Source organism: Penicillium canariense (assembly GCF_028826845.1).
Source record: "Penicillium canariense strain IBT 26290 chromosome Unknown utg000002l_segment0_segment0, whole genome shotgun sequence".
Classification (NCBI taxonomy): Eukaryota; Fungi; Ascomycota; class Eurotiomycetes; order Eurotiales; family Aspergillaceae; genus Penicillium; species Penicillium canariense.
In genome coordinates this window covers 216,352-232,687 of record NW_026622729.1, presented here as the reverse complement: position 1 = coordinate 232,687, position 16,336 = coordinate 216,352, and the positions used below count along the sequence as shown (strand labels likewise).

General features: G+C 51.6%; 6 protein-coding genes across 6 annotated transcripts; 3 read left to right on the top strand and 3 right to left on the bottom strand.

Moving 5' to 3' along the window:
- Positions 1-177: 177 nt before the first annotated feature.
- Positions 178-2,600, bottom strand: EifCb (translation initiation factor eIF3 core subunit b; the record flags this gene model as incomplete). The annotated part of the gene is made up of 4 exons (XM_056685389.1): positions 178-606; positions 666-2,202; positions 2,274-2,466; positions 2,528-2,600. 4 exons carry the CDS (start codon positions 2,598-2,600, stop codon positions 178-180), a joined length of 2,232 nt encoding a protein of 743 aa, XP_056544131.1.
- Positions 2,601-3,169: 569 nt separating this feature from the next.
- Positions 3,170-4,273, top strand: N7482_003263 (SWIB/MDM2 domain protein; the record flags this gene model as incomplete). The annotated part of the gene is made up of 5 exons (XM_056685388.1): positions 3,170-3,176; positions 3,260-3,396; positions 3,486-3,929; positions 3,982-4,035; positions 4,088-4,273. The coding sequence occupies 5 exons, from the start codon at positions 3,170-3,172 to the stop codon at positions 4,271-4,273; spliced, it is 828 nt and encodes a 275-aa protein (XP_056544130.1).
- Positions 4,274-5,055: 782 nt separating this feature from the next.
- Positions 5,056-7,508, top strand: N7482_003262 (E3 ubiquitin-protein ligase HEL2; the record flags this gene model as incomplete). The annotated part of the gene is made up of 3 exons (XM_056685387.1): positions 5,056-5,475; positions 5,548-5,786; positions 5,864-7,508. 3 exons carry the CDS (start codon positions 5,056-5,058, stop codon positions 7,506-7,508), a joined length of 2,304 nt encoding a protein of 767 aa, XP_056544129.1.
- A 315-nt stretch (positions 7,509-7,823) lies between these two features.
- N7482_003261 (MutS family protein MSH4) lies at positions 7,824-10,721 on the bottom strand (the record flags this gene model as incomplete). The annotated part of the gene is made up of 6 exons (XM_056685386.1): positions 7,824-9,247; positions 9,294-9,381; positions 9,437-9,556; positions 9,616-9,765; positions 9,817-10,176; positions 10,233-10,721. The coding sequence occupies 6 exons, from the start codon at positions 10,719-10,721 to the stop codon at positions 7,824-7,826; spliced, it is 2,631 nt and encodes an 876-aa protein (XP_056544128.1).
- An 849-nt stretch (positions 10,722-11,570) lies between these two features.
- Positions 11,571-12,559, bottom strand: N7482_003260 (uncharacterized protein; the record flags this gene model as incomplete). The annotated part of the gene is made up of 2 exons (XM_056685385.1): positions 11,571-11,739; positions 11,796-12,559. 2 exons carry the CDS (start codon positions 12,557-12,559, stop codon positions 11,571-11,573), a joined length of 933 nt encoding a protein of 310 aa, XP_056544127.1.
- Positions 12,560-14,642: 2,083 nt separating this feature from the next.
- N7482_003259 (Ribosome assembly protein 4) lies at positions 14,643-16,315 on the top strand (the record flags this gene model as incomplete). The annotated part of the gene is made up of 3 exons (XM_056685384.1): positions 14,643-14,867; positions 14,934-16,012; positions 16,072-16,315. 3 exons carry the CDS (start codon positions 14,643-14,645, stop codon positions 16,313-16,315), a joined length of 1,548 nt encoding a protein of 515 aa, XP_056544126.1.
- Positions 16,316-16,336: the final 21 nt, after the last annotated feature.

The following is a 16,336-nucleotide window of genomic DNA, read 5'->3' as shown; positions in this document are numbered from 1 at the left end:
TCAAACTATTGATTTTTGGGAGGCCCCGATCCTCGCTGCAAAAAAAACGGCCGGATCAAACAAATGGGGGACACAGAAGCCCGGGTCTGAAGGGCAGAGGACGCCGGCGACAACAAAGAAAAAGAGAAATGAAACACATTATATGCGAAAAAGGTGGGGCGGAAAGAATTGGGTTCGTCAACCAATGACCTCCTCGGTCTCCTCGATGATCTCCTCCACGATCTCCTCCACGATGGCATCGCCTTCCTCCTGGCCGCCAATGCGCGCATCCTTCGCCAGCTTGGGAGAGTCGGCATCCTCGGGCAGGCCGAATGCCTCCCGCTCTTCGGCCTGGATCTCCTTCTCCCGGCGCAACCAGGCAACCCACTCGCTGAGTACGCGCTTGCGCTGCTCGACAACGGCAGTATTGGCAATGTCCACAGCGTATCGGTCCTCCTCGTCGAACTCCTTCGAATACTCGCGCAGGTTCTTGCGCACCTGCTTCTGCTCCTCCTTGCTGAGGAAGGTAGGGGGACGTGGACGCCAGATGAACTGCTTGAACTTCTCGGTAGGGTTCTCGGAAAGGGTGGTTCCGGAGAATGTGTGCAGGTTCCAGCCGTTTTCCATCTAGGTAGGCAATTAGTATTCGTCATGGGGAAGCTCGTGCAGCAGAGATTGGGTCTTACCGAGTGAGTCCACACACTAGCACTGCTGACCACGTAGCGACCCGTGGGGTCCCACTCAATGTCGGTCACACCGTAGTGCTCAACGGTCTTCATCAACTGGAGGTTGGCGGCAAGGTCCTTCTCGGCCTCGTTCTTCTCACCCTCGAAGTCCATGTCCCAGAAGTCCAAGTCGAAGTTGGACTGGGAGTGAACGGTAGCAACAACAACGAATCGGCCCTTCGGCGACCAGTAGATGCCGTTGCTGGTCTTCTTGTCGACCGTCCGGATAAGCTTGAAGTTGCCAGGGGTGTTGCCCTTCTTCTCCGGGGCAAAGAAGGAAACGGCAGACTTGGGAGGAGCAACGGCAGCACCGGCAGGAGCCTCCCCGGTGTTGATGAGAACGAAACGCGAACCGTTAGGCTCCCAAGAGAAGTTGATGACAGTGTCCTTAAGACTATCAACAACCTCGACAGGCACACCCTTCTCGCGGACCCGGAAAATCTCCAGGTTGGTGGCCATGGACTTCTTTGACTTGGAGTGACGGTCGACCTTGACGCAGACATAGGCACCCTGGGATTGCCAGTGCAGCTTGACATCGGACACGTTGAAGAGATTACGAGTACGCACAATCTCCTTAGAGGGCACACTCATCAGGGCGACACGAGCGGGGTTGCTGCCGATCTCGGGAGTCCAGAAGCAGAGGAGCTGCTCGTACTGCTTGATACCTTCACGGGTAACGGTGGCGGGTGACCACTCGAAGTCGTTAACACCCTCAACCTTGACGGAAGTGCGGCCCAGCAGGTTCATGTTGGGGAGCTCGTAGATGGAAATGGACTGGCCCTGGAGCATACGGGCAACGTATTTCTCGTCCGCGGACCACTTGAAAGCAGGCCACTGCACCTTCTTCTTGGGCTGGACATCACCGTCCGCATCGAAGCCAGGGGCCAGATCGTGGGAAACGAACGAACGAAGCGGTTTGCCGGTCTCGATATCCCAAACAATAATGTTCTTCCCATCCTCCTCGTAGGTCAGCACAGGCTGACCCTCCTCGACCTGGATTGGACGGGCAGACCATGTCGTAATATAGCCCTCCAGAGGGGAAAATTCAATGAGTTGGACGAAGGGGTGGGGGAACTGTTTCTGTTTTGAGAAGGAGGCGCCGCCCCAGAGCTGGACACCCTGGGGGTGGACGGAGGCAAGGAAGGTACCCTTGGGGGACCATTGGACGAAGAGTTGTGTCCAGTGAGCGCGGTCAACGACGTTCTCTGGTGGGTTAGACTTGTTGTTCCAGAACACGCCGACCTTGTCGTTCCGGTAGAGGGCGAACTGATCACGGGCACTGGCATCGCCCATCCACGAGCGCAGGTGCTCCTTCTCCTTGAACGGCTCCAACTGGGGAGGCTGGTACTCCTCTTCAATGCGACCCTCGCGACCATACCGCTCAATATCCATAAGCTTGTTCACGGCAAGAGTGTGCTTCTTGTCGAGAGGAACGCCGTGCAGCTGCTTGATGGCGCCGACAGCCTGTTCGGGGGTTTCGTACTCAACAAAAGCGAACCTAAAAATAATTGTATCCCAGTCAACCACATGTTCCACCTAATAATTCGTAACCGAAATTGCTGTACGCACCCTTCGGTCATGCCCTTGTCGTTCAGCGGCATAAAAACTGCATCTTCGGAGGTGTGGCCCACGGTGTTGAGTTTTCTCAATAAGAACTTGACGAGTTTCTGGCGGCTGTCTTCGGGCACAACGGGGAGGCCATCGATAACGACGAATGTATCCAAGCCTTCCTCCAGCTTTACTTCGTATTGTTCCTTGAGATCTGGAGGGTGTCGGTGTTAGAGAGGGGCACACGCCACAAAGTGGTTTTTCTCAGCACGCACCGGAGAAGTCAACCTCCTCCTCCTCTTCCTCGTGGAAATCCTGCTCGGTCAGGGTGTCGAAGCTGGGCGCCATGATGGGTAGACTTGAGGCGACAGCCGTGGATCAGAGCGTTGCGTGCGGACTTTGAAGATTTTCGGCCAGAAACAAAACTCGCCGCCAAGCGGGTTCTTTGTGCGCGCTGACTCAGCCCCAAGGAGATCCAGCGGTCGTATCGTATCATGTGACCTAGTTGCGGCGCTGAGTCAGCGTCTTCCCCGGGCGCGCATCGCAAGTTGCAGTTGGAGTTGCAGTTGCTCCCGGAGCTGCGGCCGACGCGGGGTTTCTTGTGTATTCAGGACTTTGTGGACTTGGTGCCTCGCTGTTTTGCACAGCTTGAGTAAAATCCATTCGCGACTCCCTCCCTGTCCTCTGTTGCTGCTCCTTCACCTTGCTCCCTGCGTCCTCGGTTCGCCCGTCCTCCCCCGCCGCTCTTAAGCGCCAGTGCGACTATACCCACCTGACCCTCTCCAAGTACCTACTTGCGCAATCGACACCACTGCCCGAATCAACCCCCCGGAAGCTCCATCGCAAGCTGCCCATTACACCTGAAGCTTGGACAACACCCTTTTCGAGGCGATTTTGCAGGATTGACAGCCGACAAGATGTCACGTACGTTACCTCGGTGCTGCCCCGGCTTCAATTGCCGGTTCACTCTTGCGAGTGTTCTTTCCCCGTCTAATGTGGTACAACAGTGTCATCGGAAAAGCGCGATGAATATTCCGGGATCATTGACTCAATCCTTGGCAGGAGTGACCTCAATACCATCTCCGAGAAGCGGATTCGCAAGGGTCTCCAGGACGTCATTGGCTATGATCTCACTCCACAGAAGGTCAATCTATCCGTGGCTTTTTTTCACACTTTATCTCCATCAGAGCATGAAACTCGAGGGGTCATCAGTGGCTGACAATGCTTTTAAAGGCTGAAATAAAGCAGCTCATAATGGAACGATTCGATATCTTCGCGGGCAACAATGGCGTCGAATCCCCCGAAGAGAGTACAACGAGCAATGGCCATAAACACGCCGATTCTGCCTCCGCAGTGCCTTCCCCGCCTCCATCATCGTCGCCTGTGAAGCGCCAGGCAGATAGCGAAGAAGCGTCCGAGCCGGCGACTGCCTCGCCGCCCCCCAAAAAGCGAAAGCCCGACACCGATGTCGACGCCGATGCCTTGTTCGCAGCCAAATTGCAAGCGGAGGAGAACTTGCGCGCACGACCCACGAGAGGAGCGAATACACGTCGTGCCCCTCCATCCAAGCAGAAGAGCAAGGCCAAGACCGCTAAACGCGTCAAGGCGGAGGATGACTCGGACATCGACTCTAGTACAGACACAAAGAAGGAGGTCAATCGATCCGGTGGCTTCCATGTACGTGCTATTGCTGGAAATCTAGCTCGATACAACTCTGACCATTCTCTAGAAACCACTCAATCTCTCCGCTCCTCTATCGGCACTCCTGGGTGGGGAGACTACCGTATGTTGCTTCCCATATTCTAGTCCTTACCTTCCACTAACCCTTGGAATAGCTTTCGCGTCCACAAACTGTAAAAAGGGTGTGGCAGTACATCCGTGAAAATGAACTCCAAGATCCTAGTGATCGACGCCAAATCCGTTGTGACAACGCGATGCGCGCCGTGTTCAAGCAGGACCGGGTCCATATGTTCACCATGACCAAGATTCTCAATCAGAATTTGTACAACCCCGATGAATAATCATGGATTGCATCAATATCCATGGCCTGCTCTCGATGGGGTCTATATTTCTGCTTTAACGAATCTCGTCTCTTCTCGATTATCTATTTCTGCGATGCATGGGAATGCTGGCGTGACAACTCCAATTTTTGTCGCCTTTTCGAGGCTTTCTTTTGGCGCTTGTGCTTGTGCTGGACTATTTTAGTTCTTTTTGCTCTCCAGCGGGAGTTGGTGCAGCCCTCGAATGATTGTTGTCGTTCTCACAATTGCATCTTTGAATATTTCATGACCACAATAAGCCTGGGCATACATGCGCCGATCAGCTTGAACGTATAATTAATTTTCAGCAGAGCTAAGGTATAGGTTTCATATGGCCATGGAACTCATTCTTATGCGCAACAAATGGCGAGTCTACCTATATCTTTAATCTACCCTTTGCAAAACGTTTGGAGATCACATGAATACCTCAGGTAGGTGTATCTATATATTGTCAGAGAGAGTGAGTGTAGTGACACATTCGTTCAAGCCTCCTGCATAGACACCAATAATTGGTTGTAGCACCTGCCCATAGGTTCGGATCAATCAACAGTCAACATTTTTTTGGCGCATGGGATGGCCCCGAACATGGTAGCCGTGGCTGGGTTGCGAGGTAGGCGCGGCGGCCGCGGAGGTGATCAGTCAGCGAGATTTCACTTTTCCCCCATCCCCCACTAACCCTCAACGCTCAGGGAGCTCCGCAGCTCGCACCTTGTGGCCATTGACTCTTACCTGCAGCGCTGCTATTGAGTCCCACGGTCCCCACCATGGCTGACAACACCCCTGCCGCTCCAGCGTCATCAGGCCACGGTCGTGGTGGTCGCCGCCGCGGCCGCGGAGGGGCCCCTCCTTCCGGCCGTACAGATGGACAGCGCAATGCCGATGGGACAAGCAGAGGAGGCAAGTCTCGTGGACGTGGAAGCCGAGGCTCTGGTGGACGCGACAAGCCACGGAGCGAAGATGGACCCCATGATGACTCTGAATCGCAACCCGCGCCAAATGTTGTGACTGCGGGAACGAAACAGGTCGCCGCAGCTACTGATGATGCCGACGATGGGGAGATTTGCTTCATTTGTGCCTCGACCGTTGAACATACTTCTGTGTCGCCTTGCAACCACCGGACTTGTCATATTTGTGCGCTTCGCCTGCGCGCGCTATACAAGAACAAGGGGTGCGCCCATTGTCGGGTACGTCTGCCTCGCTGTCCCGGTCGTCCGCCGTTGATCTTGCAGATCATCCTAACCTGTTTTGATATATAGACCGAGTCTGCGTTTGTCGTCTTTACCGATGATCCTGCGCGACGATTCGAGGAATTTGAGACGAAAGATTTTGCTCGGACCGACGAAAACTTGGGAATCCGATATGAGAAGGATGAAATCTTCGAAGACACCGTCCTATTGCTTCGGTACAATTGTCCCGATGAAGACTGCGATGTGGCTTGTCTTGGATGGCCGGACTTGCACCGCCATGTGAAGAGCAAGCATGGAAAGGTAATGTGGTGAGTGTTAATTCCTCTTATCCGCACATAAGTGCTCCGGTGACGACTAAGCGACTAATCGGGGCCTTGTATTACAGTGATCTTTGTACACGGAACAAAAAGGTGTTCACTCATGAACATACCCTCTTCACCATGGCCGAACTGCGCAAACATGAGAAACACGGCGATGACAAGCCCGGTGCTATCGACCAAAGCGGTTTCAAGGGCCACCCGGAATGTGGCTTCTGTCGGCAACGATTCTACGGTGATGATGAGCTCTATACCCACTGTCGGGATAAGCACGAACGATGCCATATTTGCGATCGCCGTGCCTCCCATCGCCAGCAACAATACTACGTTGACTACAACGCGCTCGAGGGCCACTTCCAGAAAGACCATTTCCTTTGCCTCGACAAGGAGTGCTTAGAAAAGAAGTTCGTCGTATTCGAGTCGCAGATGGATCTTAAGGCACACCAGATTGAGGCGCACCCAGATGGTGTCTCCAAGGACGTTCGTCGAGATGCTCGGATTGTGGATCTCGCCGAATTCGATATTCGCAGCCCGTACCAGCCCCAGCGCCAACGCCGTGGTGCTGGTCGAGGCCGGGATCCTAATGCCGAGCCCCTTCCAGTCTCGAGCGCACAGCCTCTCGGACGAGCCGAGCAGGCTTTCCAACGGCAACAAGCCATCCAGAGCTCCCAGTCGGTCACCACACGCAGTTTCGGTGGACAGCTCAGCCGAAATGAAACCCAGACAGTACAAGCACCCGCTCGCTCAGCAGCAGCTACTCCCAATCCATCTTCTGCATCCCGATCTCGACCTCCACCAAATGCAGAGCTCGAGAATCTTAGTCTTGCGGCTACTTCAGAAACTCTGAGCCCGCAAGATCAAGCTCGTCGCATGCGCCACTCTGCCGTCGTTGAACGAGCATCCAATCTACTTCGTAACGATGCTACTAAGCTGGCAGAATTCCGTAACAGAGTGTCCAGCTACCGTACATCAACCATTGGAGCAACTGAGCTCATCGATGCTTTCTTTTCTCTGTTCGATACCTCCAGCTCAGAGCTAGGCAAGCTCATCAAAGAGCTTGCCGATATCTATGAGGACGAATACAAGCGCACCAGCCTTCTACAGGCTTGGAATGATTGGCGTGCAATCAACGAGGATTATCCTGCCCTTCCAGGACCTGGTGGTCTCCTGCCTGGCATGTCTCCCGGGACTGTTAGCACCGGCGGCAGCCGTGTTTTGCGACTGAAGTCATCCACCGCCCAATCGTCTCGATCCGCCGTTGGCAGAAGCGGCGCAATGTCCTCATCCTCCACAAATCCCTTCCCTCCTCTCTCCGCAGCTGTTGGTCCCTCGTCTCGCCGTAATAATGCTGCCTCTTCCACTCCCTGGGCTGCAGCCGCGCCTCCACCCTCCGTGGGTCGCCCGTCATACTCAACTCCACCCAGTCGCTCATCCCCGTCAATGCCTGCTAGCTCCGGGCGCCCCACCACTGGTGCGGACGCCTTCCCTGCTCTTCCTGCGGCTGCAAAGCCTAACATCATGATGGCCGGAAAGACCCGTGGTTACGTCCGCTGGAATGAGGGTAAGGGTCCAGCTGCTAATGCTTGGGGGTCGAACTCATCTTCTGGTCTTGCATCGCCGGCGGAGCCAGCTTATGATCTTGATGACGAGCCCAGCGATGGAAAGAAGGGCAAGAAGAAGAAGGGCAAGCAAACCCTCTTCCACTTTGGTTGATTGGTTGATTGGTTGATACCCCGACCGCCCTATCAGATACCTTGTGAGCGATTTTGCATAGACTACTGAATAAATGAAGCGGTTATTCCTCTGTATGATTTGTGCTACATCTGGTTCTGCCTTAACATATGTTGTGATAACTAATACCTATACTTGCCTAGCCTGGCGACCATGTTTCATCAATGAGATGAAACGCGGTGGATAAATGGAGCTTCCTAGTTGTTGCCCCCATTCCATCATCTCGAACAAAAGCTACATGAGTGTAAAAGGCCTCGTAGCAGATGCCGAGACATGCCATATCCGCGCCCAACATGTTCACAACAACACCACGCTCTCACATTCAGTGGATTCAGGTTCGGATATAGACTCGACCAAGATGGGATCAGGGGGCAATGACGTTTTGGTCGGGGTTCTCTCAGAGTCTTGGCTTGCGCGCGAGGTGAAAGGCTTAGAGCTCGCTTGAAAAGCGTTTCCACTCTTCGCCGAATAATCTACGATCTCAGAACTAGAGTCGCTGGTTGACTCTACCTCTCGATCGATGGCAGCCATGCGCAACGCAAAGTCATCTTGAAGATTAACCAGATGCTGGTGGAGGGATTCGCCGCTCATTGTGCCATCTGAAGCAAGGATCAGCTCTTCACGTAGGTTGAGAAGCAACTTTCGCTTACGGGCAATGGCCACGGCACGCGAGGTACTGTTTCGACGTTGGGCGAGGCTATCCATGAACTTTGATACGTCCTTGGCCACTTCAAGAACCGCTGGTGGGAGATCTGCCAGCTTTGCCAGCTCAAGGCCATATCGACGGTCCGGAACGGGCCCTTCGGCGATTTGATATAACATGGTCATCTTGTTCGCGTAAGGGTTGATATCGGCTGACAAATGGAGGTTGATGACCCCGCTTCGTGCGGACAGAATTTGCGTGAGATCATGAAAGTGTGTTGCAAACCAAACCAGCGCGTTAGTGGCAAGGAGTGCTTCAGCCAGTGCAATGGCGATTGCGAGACCATCGGTTGTGCTTGTACCGCGACCAAGCTCATCAACGAGAACCATACCGCGCGGCTCAACATGTCGCAAAATGAATGCCATCTCTCGCATCTCTGCTGCGAAAGTTGAGACATTGGCATCGAGATCGTCGCTGATGGCCACGCGGGCAAATAGTTGATGTACAATTGGGAAAGACGCATATTGTGCAGGTACAAAGGAGCCAATTTGCGCCATGACAGTCATCAGTGCAAGAGATCGGATGTATGTCGATTTTCCACTCATGTTGCATCCGGTGATGATCTGGAACCGGGTTTGCGGCGTGGCACACGAGTCGTTAGGTACGAACTTGCTAGAATGGATCCTTTCACGAATGGGATGACGTCCAGCTTTAATCACCAGAGAATTGGATATCTCGGGACGGATATAGTTGTGGCTCACTGCCAGTTGTGCAAATGCTGCCAGCATATCCAACATGGCGATTGCCTCGCTGATGCGAAAGAGTCCTGCAATTTCGGCGCAAACATCATGGAGTAGTTCTTGAACTGTCTGGTCGCTCATGCTGATCACTTCATTGTGTGCGTCAGTGATCTTCTGATTCAGCTTGACCAAATCTAAAGTCTGGCACTCGATTCGGTTCTTTTTGCGATAGACGTTAATGAAAATATTTGGCAACGACTCTGGATCTCCTGTTGGAATGCAGATGTAGTATTGGCGCGCCGTGTCGTACTTGAGATCCAGAGTCATATCATAAGTTTCTGGAACGATTCAGCCAAGAGGGGATAAATTAGCTCAGAGTCTTACCTCCTAAATCCGCAATCATATCCACTACATCAGCGTTAGCCTCCTTGAATGTTTGTCTCGCCACATCAAGGAGACTGCTGACGCCGGCCTCTAAGGCATTAGTATTGGCAGATCGAGGGAATAAGATCATCAAACACGATTACCTTGACGCAATAGATTCGTTGGTTTCGAAGATCAAGTGGCTTGCTTTGGTATGTAATGTTTTCATTCAGCGTTTTCTCAATACGCTCCTCTACAGAGCGATGTCCCGAAGGATGACAAATCTAATATACGTCAGTCTCAATTTTCCTCGCCCATTGGACTTTGATGATGAGATGAGTACTTCTCGAATAGTGGTAAGAAGTTCACTTTGCGATGGCCCAAGCGCCTGATACACTTTCTTGATTGCCGATACATATGTTTTGAGCATGATGACATGGTTGACTGACTGCTCAATATATTGAACTGTTCGCTTGGTAGGCACAAGAATGATCTTAAGAAGTCAGTGGGGCGCATAGTTAAGGGCTGGACCAGTGATAGGTACCGAAGTCAAGACCCTATCAGCATCTATGAAACCCTTCAAAGATTGACGAACAGACACGAATATGCTTTCTTTTGTGAATAACTCTTCCACAGCGTTGTATCTAGCGGTCAATTTGACTCTTTCAGTGGACGGCTGGAGGATGTTGGCCCGGAGCAACCTGGCTCCTGTGGGTGTCATGGTTTCATTGAGTACTCCATACAAGCTATCCTTGGACTTGGCATTGTGAAGATTTTGTATGAGTTCGAGGGACACTATCGAGGAGAGATCGATTGTCATGGAGCCTTGCGATGGTTCAAACCTGATGCGGAGGGAGTGGGCGGCAAACGAACACTGGAGTTCCAATTCGATGTACTCCAGGGCCTGCTTATTGATCAATATATTTTTCTGACAATCTCTCCTCGAAGCTAAGATCATACCGCTGAAAAACAACATGCCGCGAAATAGTTCCCGCCTAGCGTCACCTTGAGATAATCCACCTCATCTGGAAAGGCGAGCCGATCGAGATACTCATGAGCGGCTTTTTCGGACCAGCGCCTGCGGTCTTGGAAAGTCAGGATGGGGTCGGACAGGTTTTCCTCGATGATGTAGCGCAATTTGGACTCCTTGGCGGTGCTCATGAACAGGATCTCGTTGGGTTCGAAGATGCCGATCTTGGTCACTGTTTTGACATATGTCTGACTGTCACAGATCTGGCACAGGACCACCTCAGCTGTGGCCAGGTTCACGAATGCCAGCCCGATTGTAGATGAGACTCCCCGTGACTCACTGACGGCACAGACGATATCCTGAGAGGCCACACTGGTGGCAGTGGTTGTTGGCCTTGCTGTTGCCGCACCCCGGGTACTGACCTTAGTCGTCAGCGGGACGAAGGAGTTAAGCGTAGACTGCCGTGATCTTATAGACATTGTGGAGTTGGCTGGTGTGACATGGCATAAGAATGATAGGAGAAGTTGGTGTGGTCTATTTCTTCTCCTGCACCTGACCTGACACTTTATACTTGGCGGCACCTGTTCTCGTTTTTTGTCTCAGTTTTCTAATCCTCCGTCTCCATTTTGCCTTTTTCTCTGCCTTGCTCCCCCAATACAACTCTTAGAAGACATAACAGCAACAGGAAGATGGCATTAATTGTAGATTAATGGGGTCAGCTTCGATTTTGCCTCTCGTGAAATAACATACGCCCGTCCTTCACAATGCCCCGGTATCCGCTGCAATCGGATCGTGACGCCGTGTGTCTTTGTGTTCTTGACTGCTCGTACGATGGCATGGATGATTTGTTGTCCAGATTTGGCTCCCTGGTTCGGAATGGCTTGTAATGCTAACATGCTGTCGCTGAGAATGGTGGCATACCTCGCCCGCCCGCCGGCTGGTCTCGGACTGCGGAGGGCGGCCTTGTTGATGAAGTTGATGGCATACAGAACTCCTAGTAGCTCGGCAGCATGTACCAACCACTGGTCCATTGGTCCGGCCTGAATCGGTAGGGACTCGGTGACCTATAATACTTTCGGTACAAACAGTGAGGTAACAATGCAGGTATATTATAGTCTTTGATGGCCATTATGAAGCCAGGGTAATACCCCTGTATAAGGTACAAAGGGTGGAAAAGAGTGTTATTATTAGAATGATTATTCCATTGTTCAATATCCGTAAGAAAATGCTCCGATGCTAGGTAGCTTTAGATGGTGTAGTGCGTGGGGAGAATATCGCACGTAAATAGCTTGCAAGACGATCATAAACCTGCTTTTGTTTCCTACCTTCTACAGCCGAGCTTGGAGGATCAACAAAGGTGGGTCTGGTCGGTGTGGAGCATTCACGGTGAGCTTGTTCATACCAATCTGGTGGGTATTCCGGCATTGGATGAGCGGGCACGGGAATAAGATCTGTCGAAAGTCCCGATAATCTTTGACATAATCTTGACGATTTGTTCTGGCTGCAAGCAGATGAGTTTTAATGAATGAATAGCCAGAGTCAGCTGCACTTACAAGGGATACTTTTGGATATTTCTCCAAGCACACAGGATAGGCTCTTTTTGCGCCATCTCTTGACCCGACAGAGGGTCCATCGATTTCAAAAGAAGGGAGTTGAAGCTGCCGTCTTTTCCATCAATAATCCACTGTACGCAGAACTCAAATAGCCTTGGGTAGAAGCCGGCAGAAGCCCAATCAATAAGACAGAGAGACCCATCTTCTTGCCACAGGATATTCCGAGGTGCTATATCCAAATGACAAAGCACGAGCTCACAGCCCCGTAAAGTCAATTTCGGATTGTGTGCGAAAAGTCGGCTATTAAACCACTTCTCCATCCCGTCAAGGCTGTCGAAAACCAGATCCTCAGTTTCAGGGAAAAGAAGGCCACGACAAGCACTTCCATAAAGTGACCCAGGGACGTCATACCGCAACGTTGCGAAATAATTAAGCACACTCGCAACTCTCTGTATGGCGCTAACATCCTCCAATGGATCTATAACCTTCCCATCTATAAACTCCATCACAATATACCCCCAACCCCGCTCATCACAAAAGAAATCACATACGCGTGGGATACGAACTATGCGGCTATCCACAAGTTCATACGCTAGCCTCTGATTTTCGAATTCTACCCTTGTCACATCTGGGCCCCATTTAACGACTTGATGATCGGAGATTCTGATAATTCGTTTCCCGTATTGGCTAACAATATTGCTAGGCAACGGATCTGCACAAGAAGCGATTACCGAGGCTCGTTGGAAGTCCTCGAGAGGCGTCATGCTTCTGCAATGGGGCTGCAAAAAAGAAATGTTTGGTCCTTTGTAGACTCTGGATATTGAGCCCAAGTTATGAAAGAGCAAGGCAAAATGGGAAACATTCAGGTCTGCGGCTTCAAGCCAGTCAGAGGTATGACAAGAGAAGGTCAAGCTCGTTGGGCTGGAGAGATAACTCTCAATGCGGAGCGGTGTGCTTGATGCCAAGGGGCAGAACACGGGAATGTGTTGGGCCACTTTTGATGACATAATGAACATACGGACTTTGATTGGGAGCTAGGTCAGTTAGAATAAATTAACCAGTCACCAATTAATGGCCAGTTCTCGAGCCAATTCCGGGTTCATAGGGTCCCTTGTCACAGTTTCCAGGAACCATGCCGTCTACACGTTCATTACTGTCCAATCAATAAAGATAACTTTTCCCTTGCAGCATAGCCGCTCAATTCGTTGGCGGTTGCAGGGATTGCGAGATTTACGCTAGTGACTACGGGCTCAACCCGTTGTTCTCAGAGTTGATGCGTCATTTTCTAATGCCTGCCGTCGCTCAGTTTCCCAGCGCTTGCGATTATATAAATGACCGCCGAAGACATGGGCCAACCACTGAGTTGGAGATTTTCTTTGACAGATAAAATTACCATATTCAATACATATTTTGCCACAATGCCGTCGCCTCCGTTGTCTCCGCGAGTGGTACAGGCGGACAGCACGCCAGTCACGCACGTCCGAGTGGTGGTACACACACTTGGTGCAGCTGGCCCTAACACCAGTGATAATCATTGGTCAATTTACTTGCTTCATCCTGATGGCGTGTCATCAACTCGCATCAACATGAGGGCCGAGTTTGATGATCCGACGGGGATCCTTGAATGGACTAAACATGGCTACATCCAAACTACATCCGCCATCAGGTATTGGGACTTCCCAGTTGCAGCGGGTGTCACTGTATTATTCTTCGCACGCGTCATTTATCAACTTCGCCGTGATAGATATCAGAAGTCCGGAGGAGGCTCAGGCTGCCGGTGGTGGATGTAAGTTTAAGAAACCCTTCGAGAGTAGTTCCAATCTCATTTCTTCAAACAGCTATAACATCATATCTGACATAGCTCAGAAAACTATATCCATCATGCTGCTCCCAGTGAGGTTTGGCCCAATTTATTATATCTCTATCACATGCACAAGGAGCGAAAGGCATTGCACATGGTTCAGGGGGAATTCCGTTAGCGAATTTTATAAATTTAGCAGTGCCATACGTCAGGCAGTGATTGATGGTTATTGTGAAATTGTGGCACCTGAACAGGTGCTAGACCGAGTCGTGACAAGCTGGTTCGTCTCAATGATGTCTGCTTATCGCATCCATTCTCATCCACATACACAACTTCACACGATTTGTAGGAGTCATACGCTCTCAATTAGTCTGCTATTTGGCCTGTGGTCAAACTGCTTTTTCAAACTAACCTGCGAAAGCCCTCCATATACTGGACGTTGTTGCGAACATTTGAATTCCTACTCATAAAAATATAACCGTCCTATTCAAATGTGATCAGTGACTTAGTCGGTCCTGTATCACCTCAGACCAAGCAATACAAACAGCCCTACCATGTCTCGGAGGTACCGATTCCCTGCAAGAAAGCGGTAGATCTCTCTCATACGGATCTAATGGTTCTCGATAGCGAACTCACCTCCCCACTGCCCTTTATCGGATGCCATGGGCCAGCTGGAATTTTGAAGTATTGACGCAAAATTGAGTGGATCGCCGTCATATTGAACATGTTATGCATTTAGATTTTTGCCGTAAAGATAGCTCGGCCATGGTTAACCAAGCCCGTCAAAACCATTGGATTATTACTGCTAAAATTCGAGGGGATTCAAGGAGCTCAAATCACCAGTCCAATAGAGCGGGTTTAAATACATGATTCCTTGATTGAACCATCAAAAGAAAATATAACCAAAGAAAATAAATCTTAGTTTTCTTCCGAAAACTATAGTATTGATCGCTCGCAATCGCTTGTCGGTGACGTTGTAAATCTCCGCCCGATAAGATAAGCCCTCGCATCAAAATTTCTTCCTTCGTCAACTCCTCAAACCCAAAATGGCGACCCTCCTCCCCCCGCCCAGCAAGCGCCAAAAGCTCGCTCAAGCTGAGAAGGCCAGAGAGCAGCAGGAAATTCAGAGCATTCCTAGCGATCTTGGCAGCGTCCGAGTCCAATTCTACGACCAGGCCACCGGCAATGCCACCGGTCCTGCAGTGTCGGTCCCTGTGGCCGATGCGAATGTTAAGAACCTCGAGACATTACTGAATACTCTGCAAGGGAACGTATGTAGAGTGAAAGGACCATATTTTAACGGATTGAACTAATGTGTCAAACCTCGCTTTTTGCAGGATGATGATGATCGAGTGCCATATCGCTTCACTTACCAGTCCGACAAGAAGGAAGGGCAGACTATCGATATTCTCGCCGACCTATACCACTCACTTCTCCAACCTGGGATCAAGACCACCGAAGACACAGTCTCGTTGTTCTTCACGCCGCAAGCTGTATTCCGAGTCAAAGCAGTTTCCCGCTGTGCGGCCTCCATTGCGGGGCACGGCGAAGCCATCCTGGCAACCTCCTTCTCCCCCGTCAACTCGTCGACCATGGTCTCCGGAAGCGGAGATTCCACCGCTCGAGTTTGGGACTGTGACACGGGAACCCCGCTTCATACTCTGAAGGGACACACTAGCTGGGTGTTGGCTGTGGCATACTCGCCGAACGGCGCAATGATCGCGACTGGCAGCATGGACAACTCCGTGCGAGTGTGGGATGCGAAGAAGGGCCAGGCGCTGGGTGGACCGCTCAAGGGCCACTCCAAATGGATTACCAGTCTCGCCTGGGAGCCGTACCACATGCAGGAGTCTGGACGCCCTCGTCTGGCGTCCGCGTCTAAAGACGCGACCGTGAGAATCTGGGATGTCGTGTCGAAGCACACTGATTATGTCCTCACGGGGCACAAGGGGTCCATTACTTGCGTTCGGTGGGGTGGCACTGGGCAAATCTATACTGCGTCGCACGATAAGACGATCAAGATCTGGAACCCCAAGGACGGTACCCTGATCCAGACTTTGTCGGCTCATGCTCACCGCGTGAACCACCTTGCCCTATCCACCGATTTTGTCCTGCGCACTGCCTACCATGATCACACAGGCAAGGTGCCGGAGTCGGAGGCTGAGAAGGTGGCTGCTGCACGGAAGCGGTTCGAAGAAGCGGCGACGGTAAACAAGAAGATTGTTGAGCGACTTGTATCGGCTAGTGACGATTTCACCATGTACCTGTGGGATCCATCGAGCTCGAATAAGCCCGTCGCCCGGCTACTGGGCCACCAGAAGGAGGTCAACCATGTTACCTTCTCTCCGGACATGGCCTATATTGCCTCTGCTGGGTTCGACAACCACGTCAAGCTGTGGAACGGACGTGACGGAAAGTAAGTACATCCTTTTTCTCGCCATATCGATTCTCTCTTGCTCATACCTCTCTTACTAGGTTCATCACTACTTTCCGCGGTCATGTCGGTGCTGTGTACCAATGCTGCTTCTCTGCCGATTCTCGGATGCTGGTATCTTCCTCCAAGGATACCACCCTGAAGGTTTGGGATGTCCGAACCGGCAAGCTGGCCACGGACCTTCCCGGGCACCAGGACGAGGTCTTCGCAGTGGACTGGAGTCCCGATGGGCAGAAGGTCGGCAGTGGAGGCAAGGACAAGGCGATTCGGATCTGGCGGAACTAGCGGTTAGAAACTAGAGTCCTA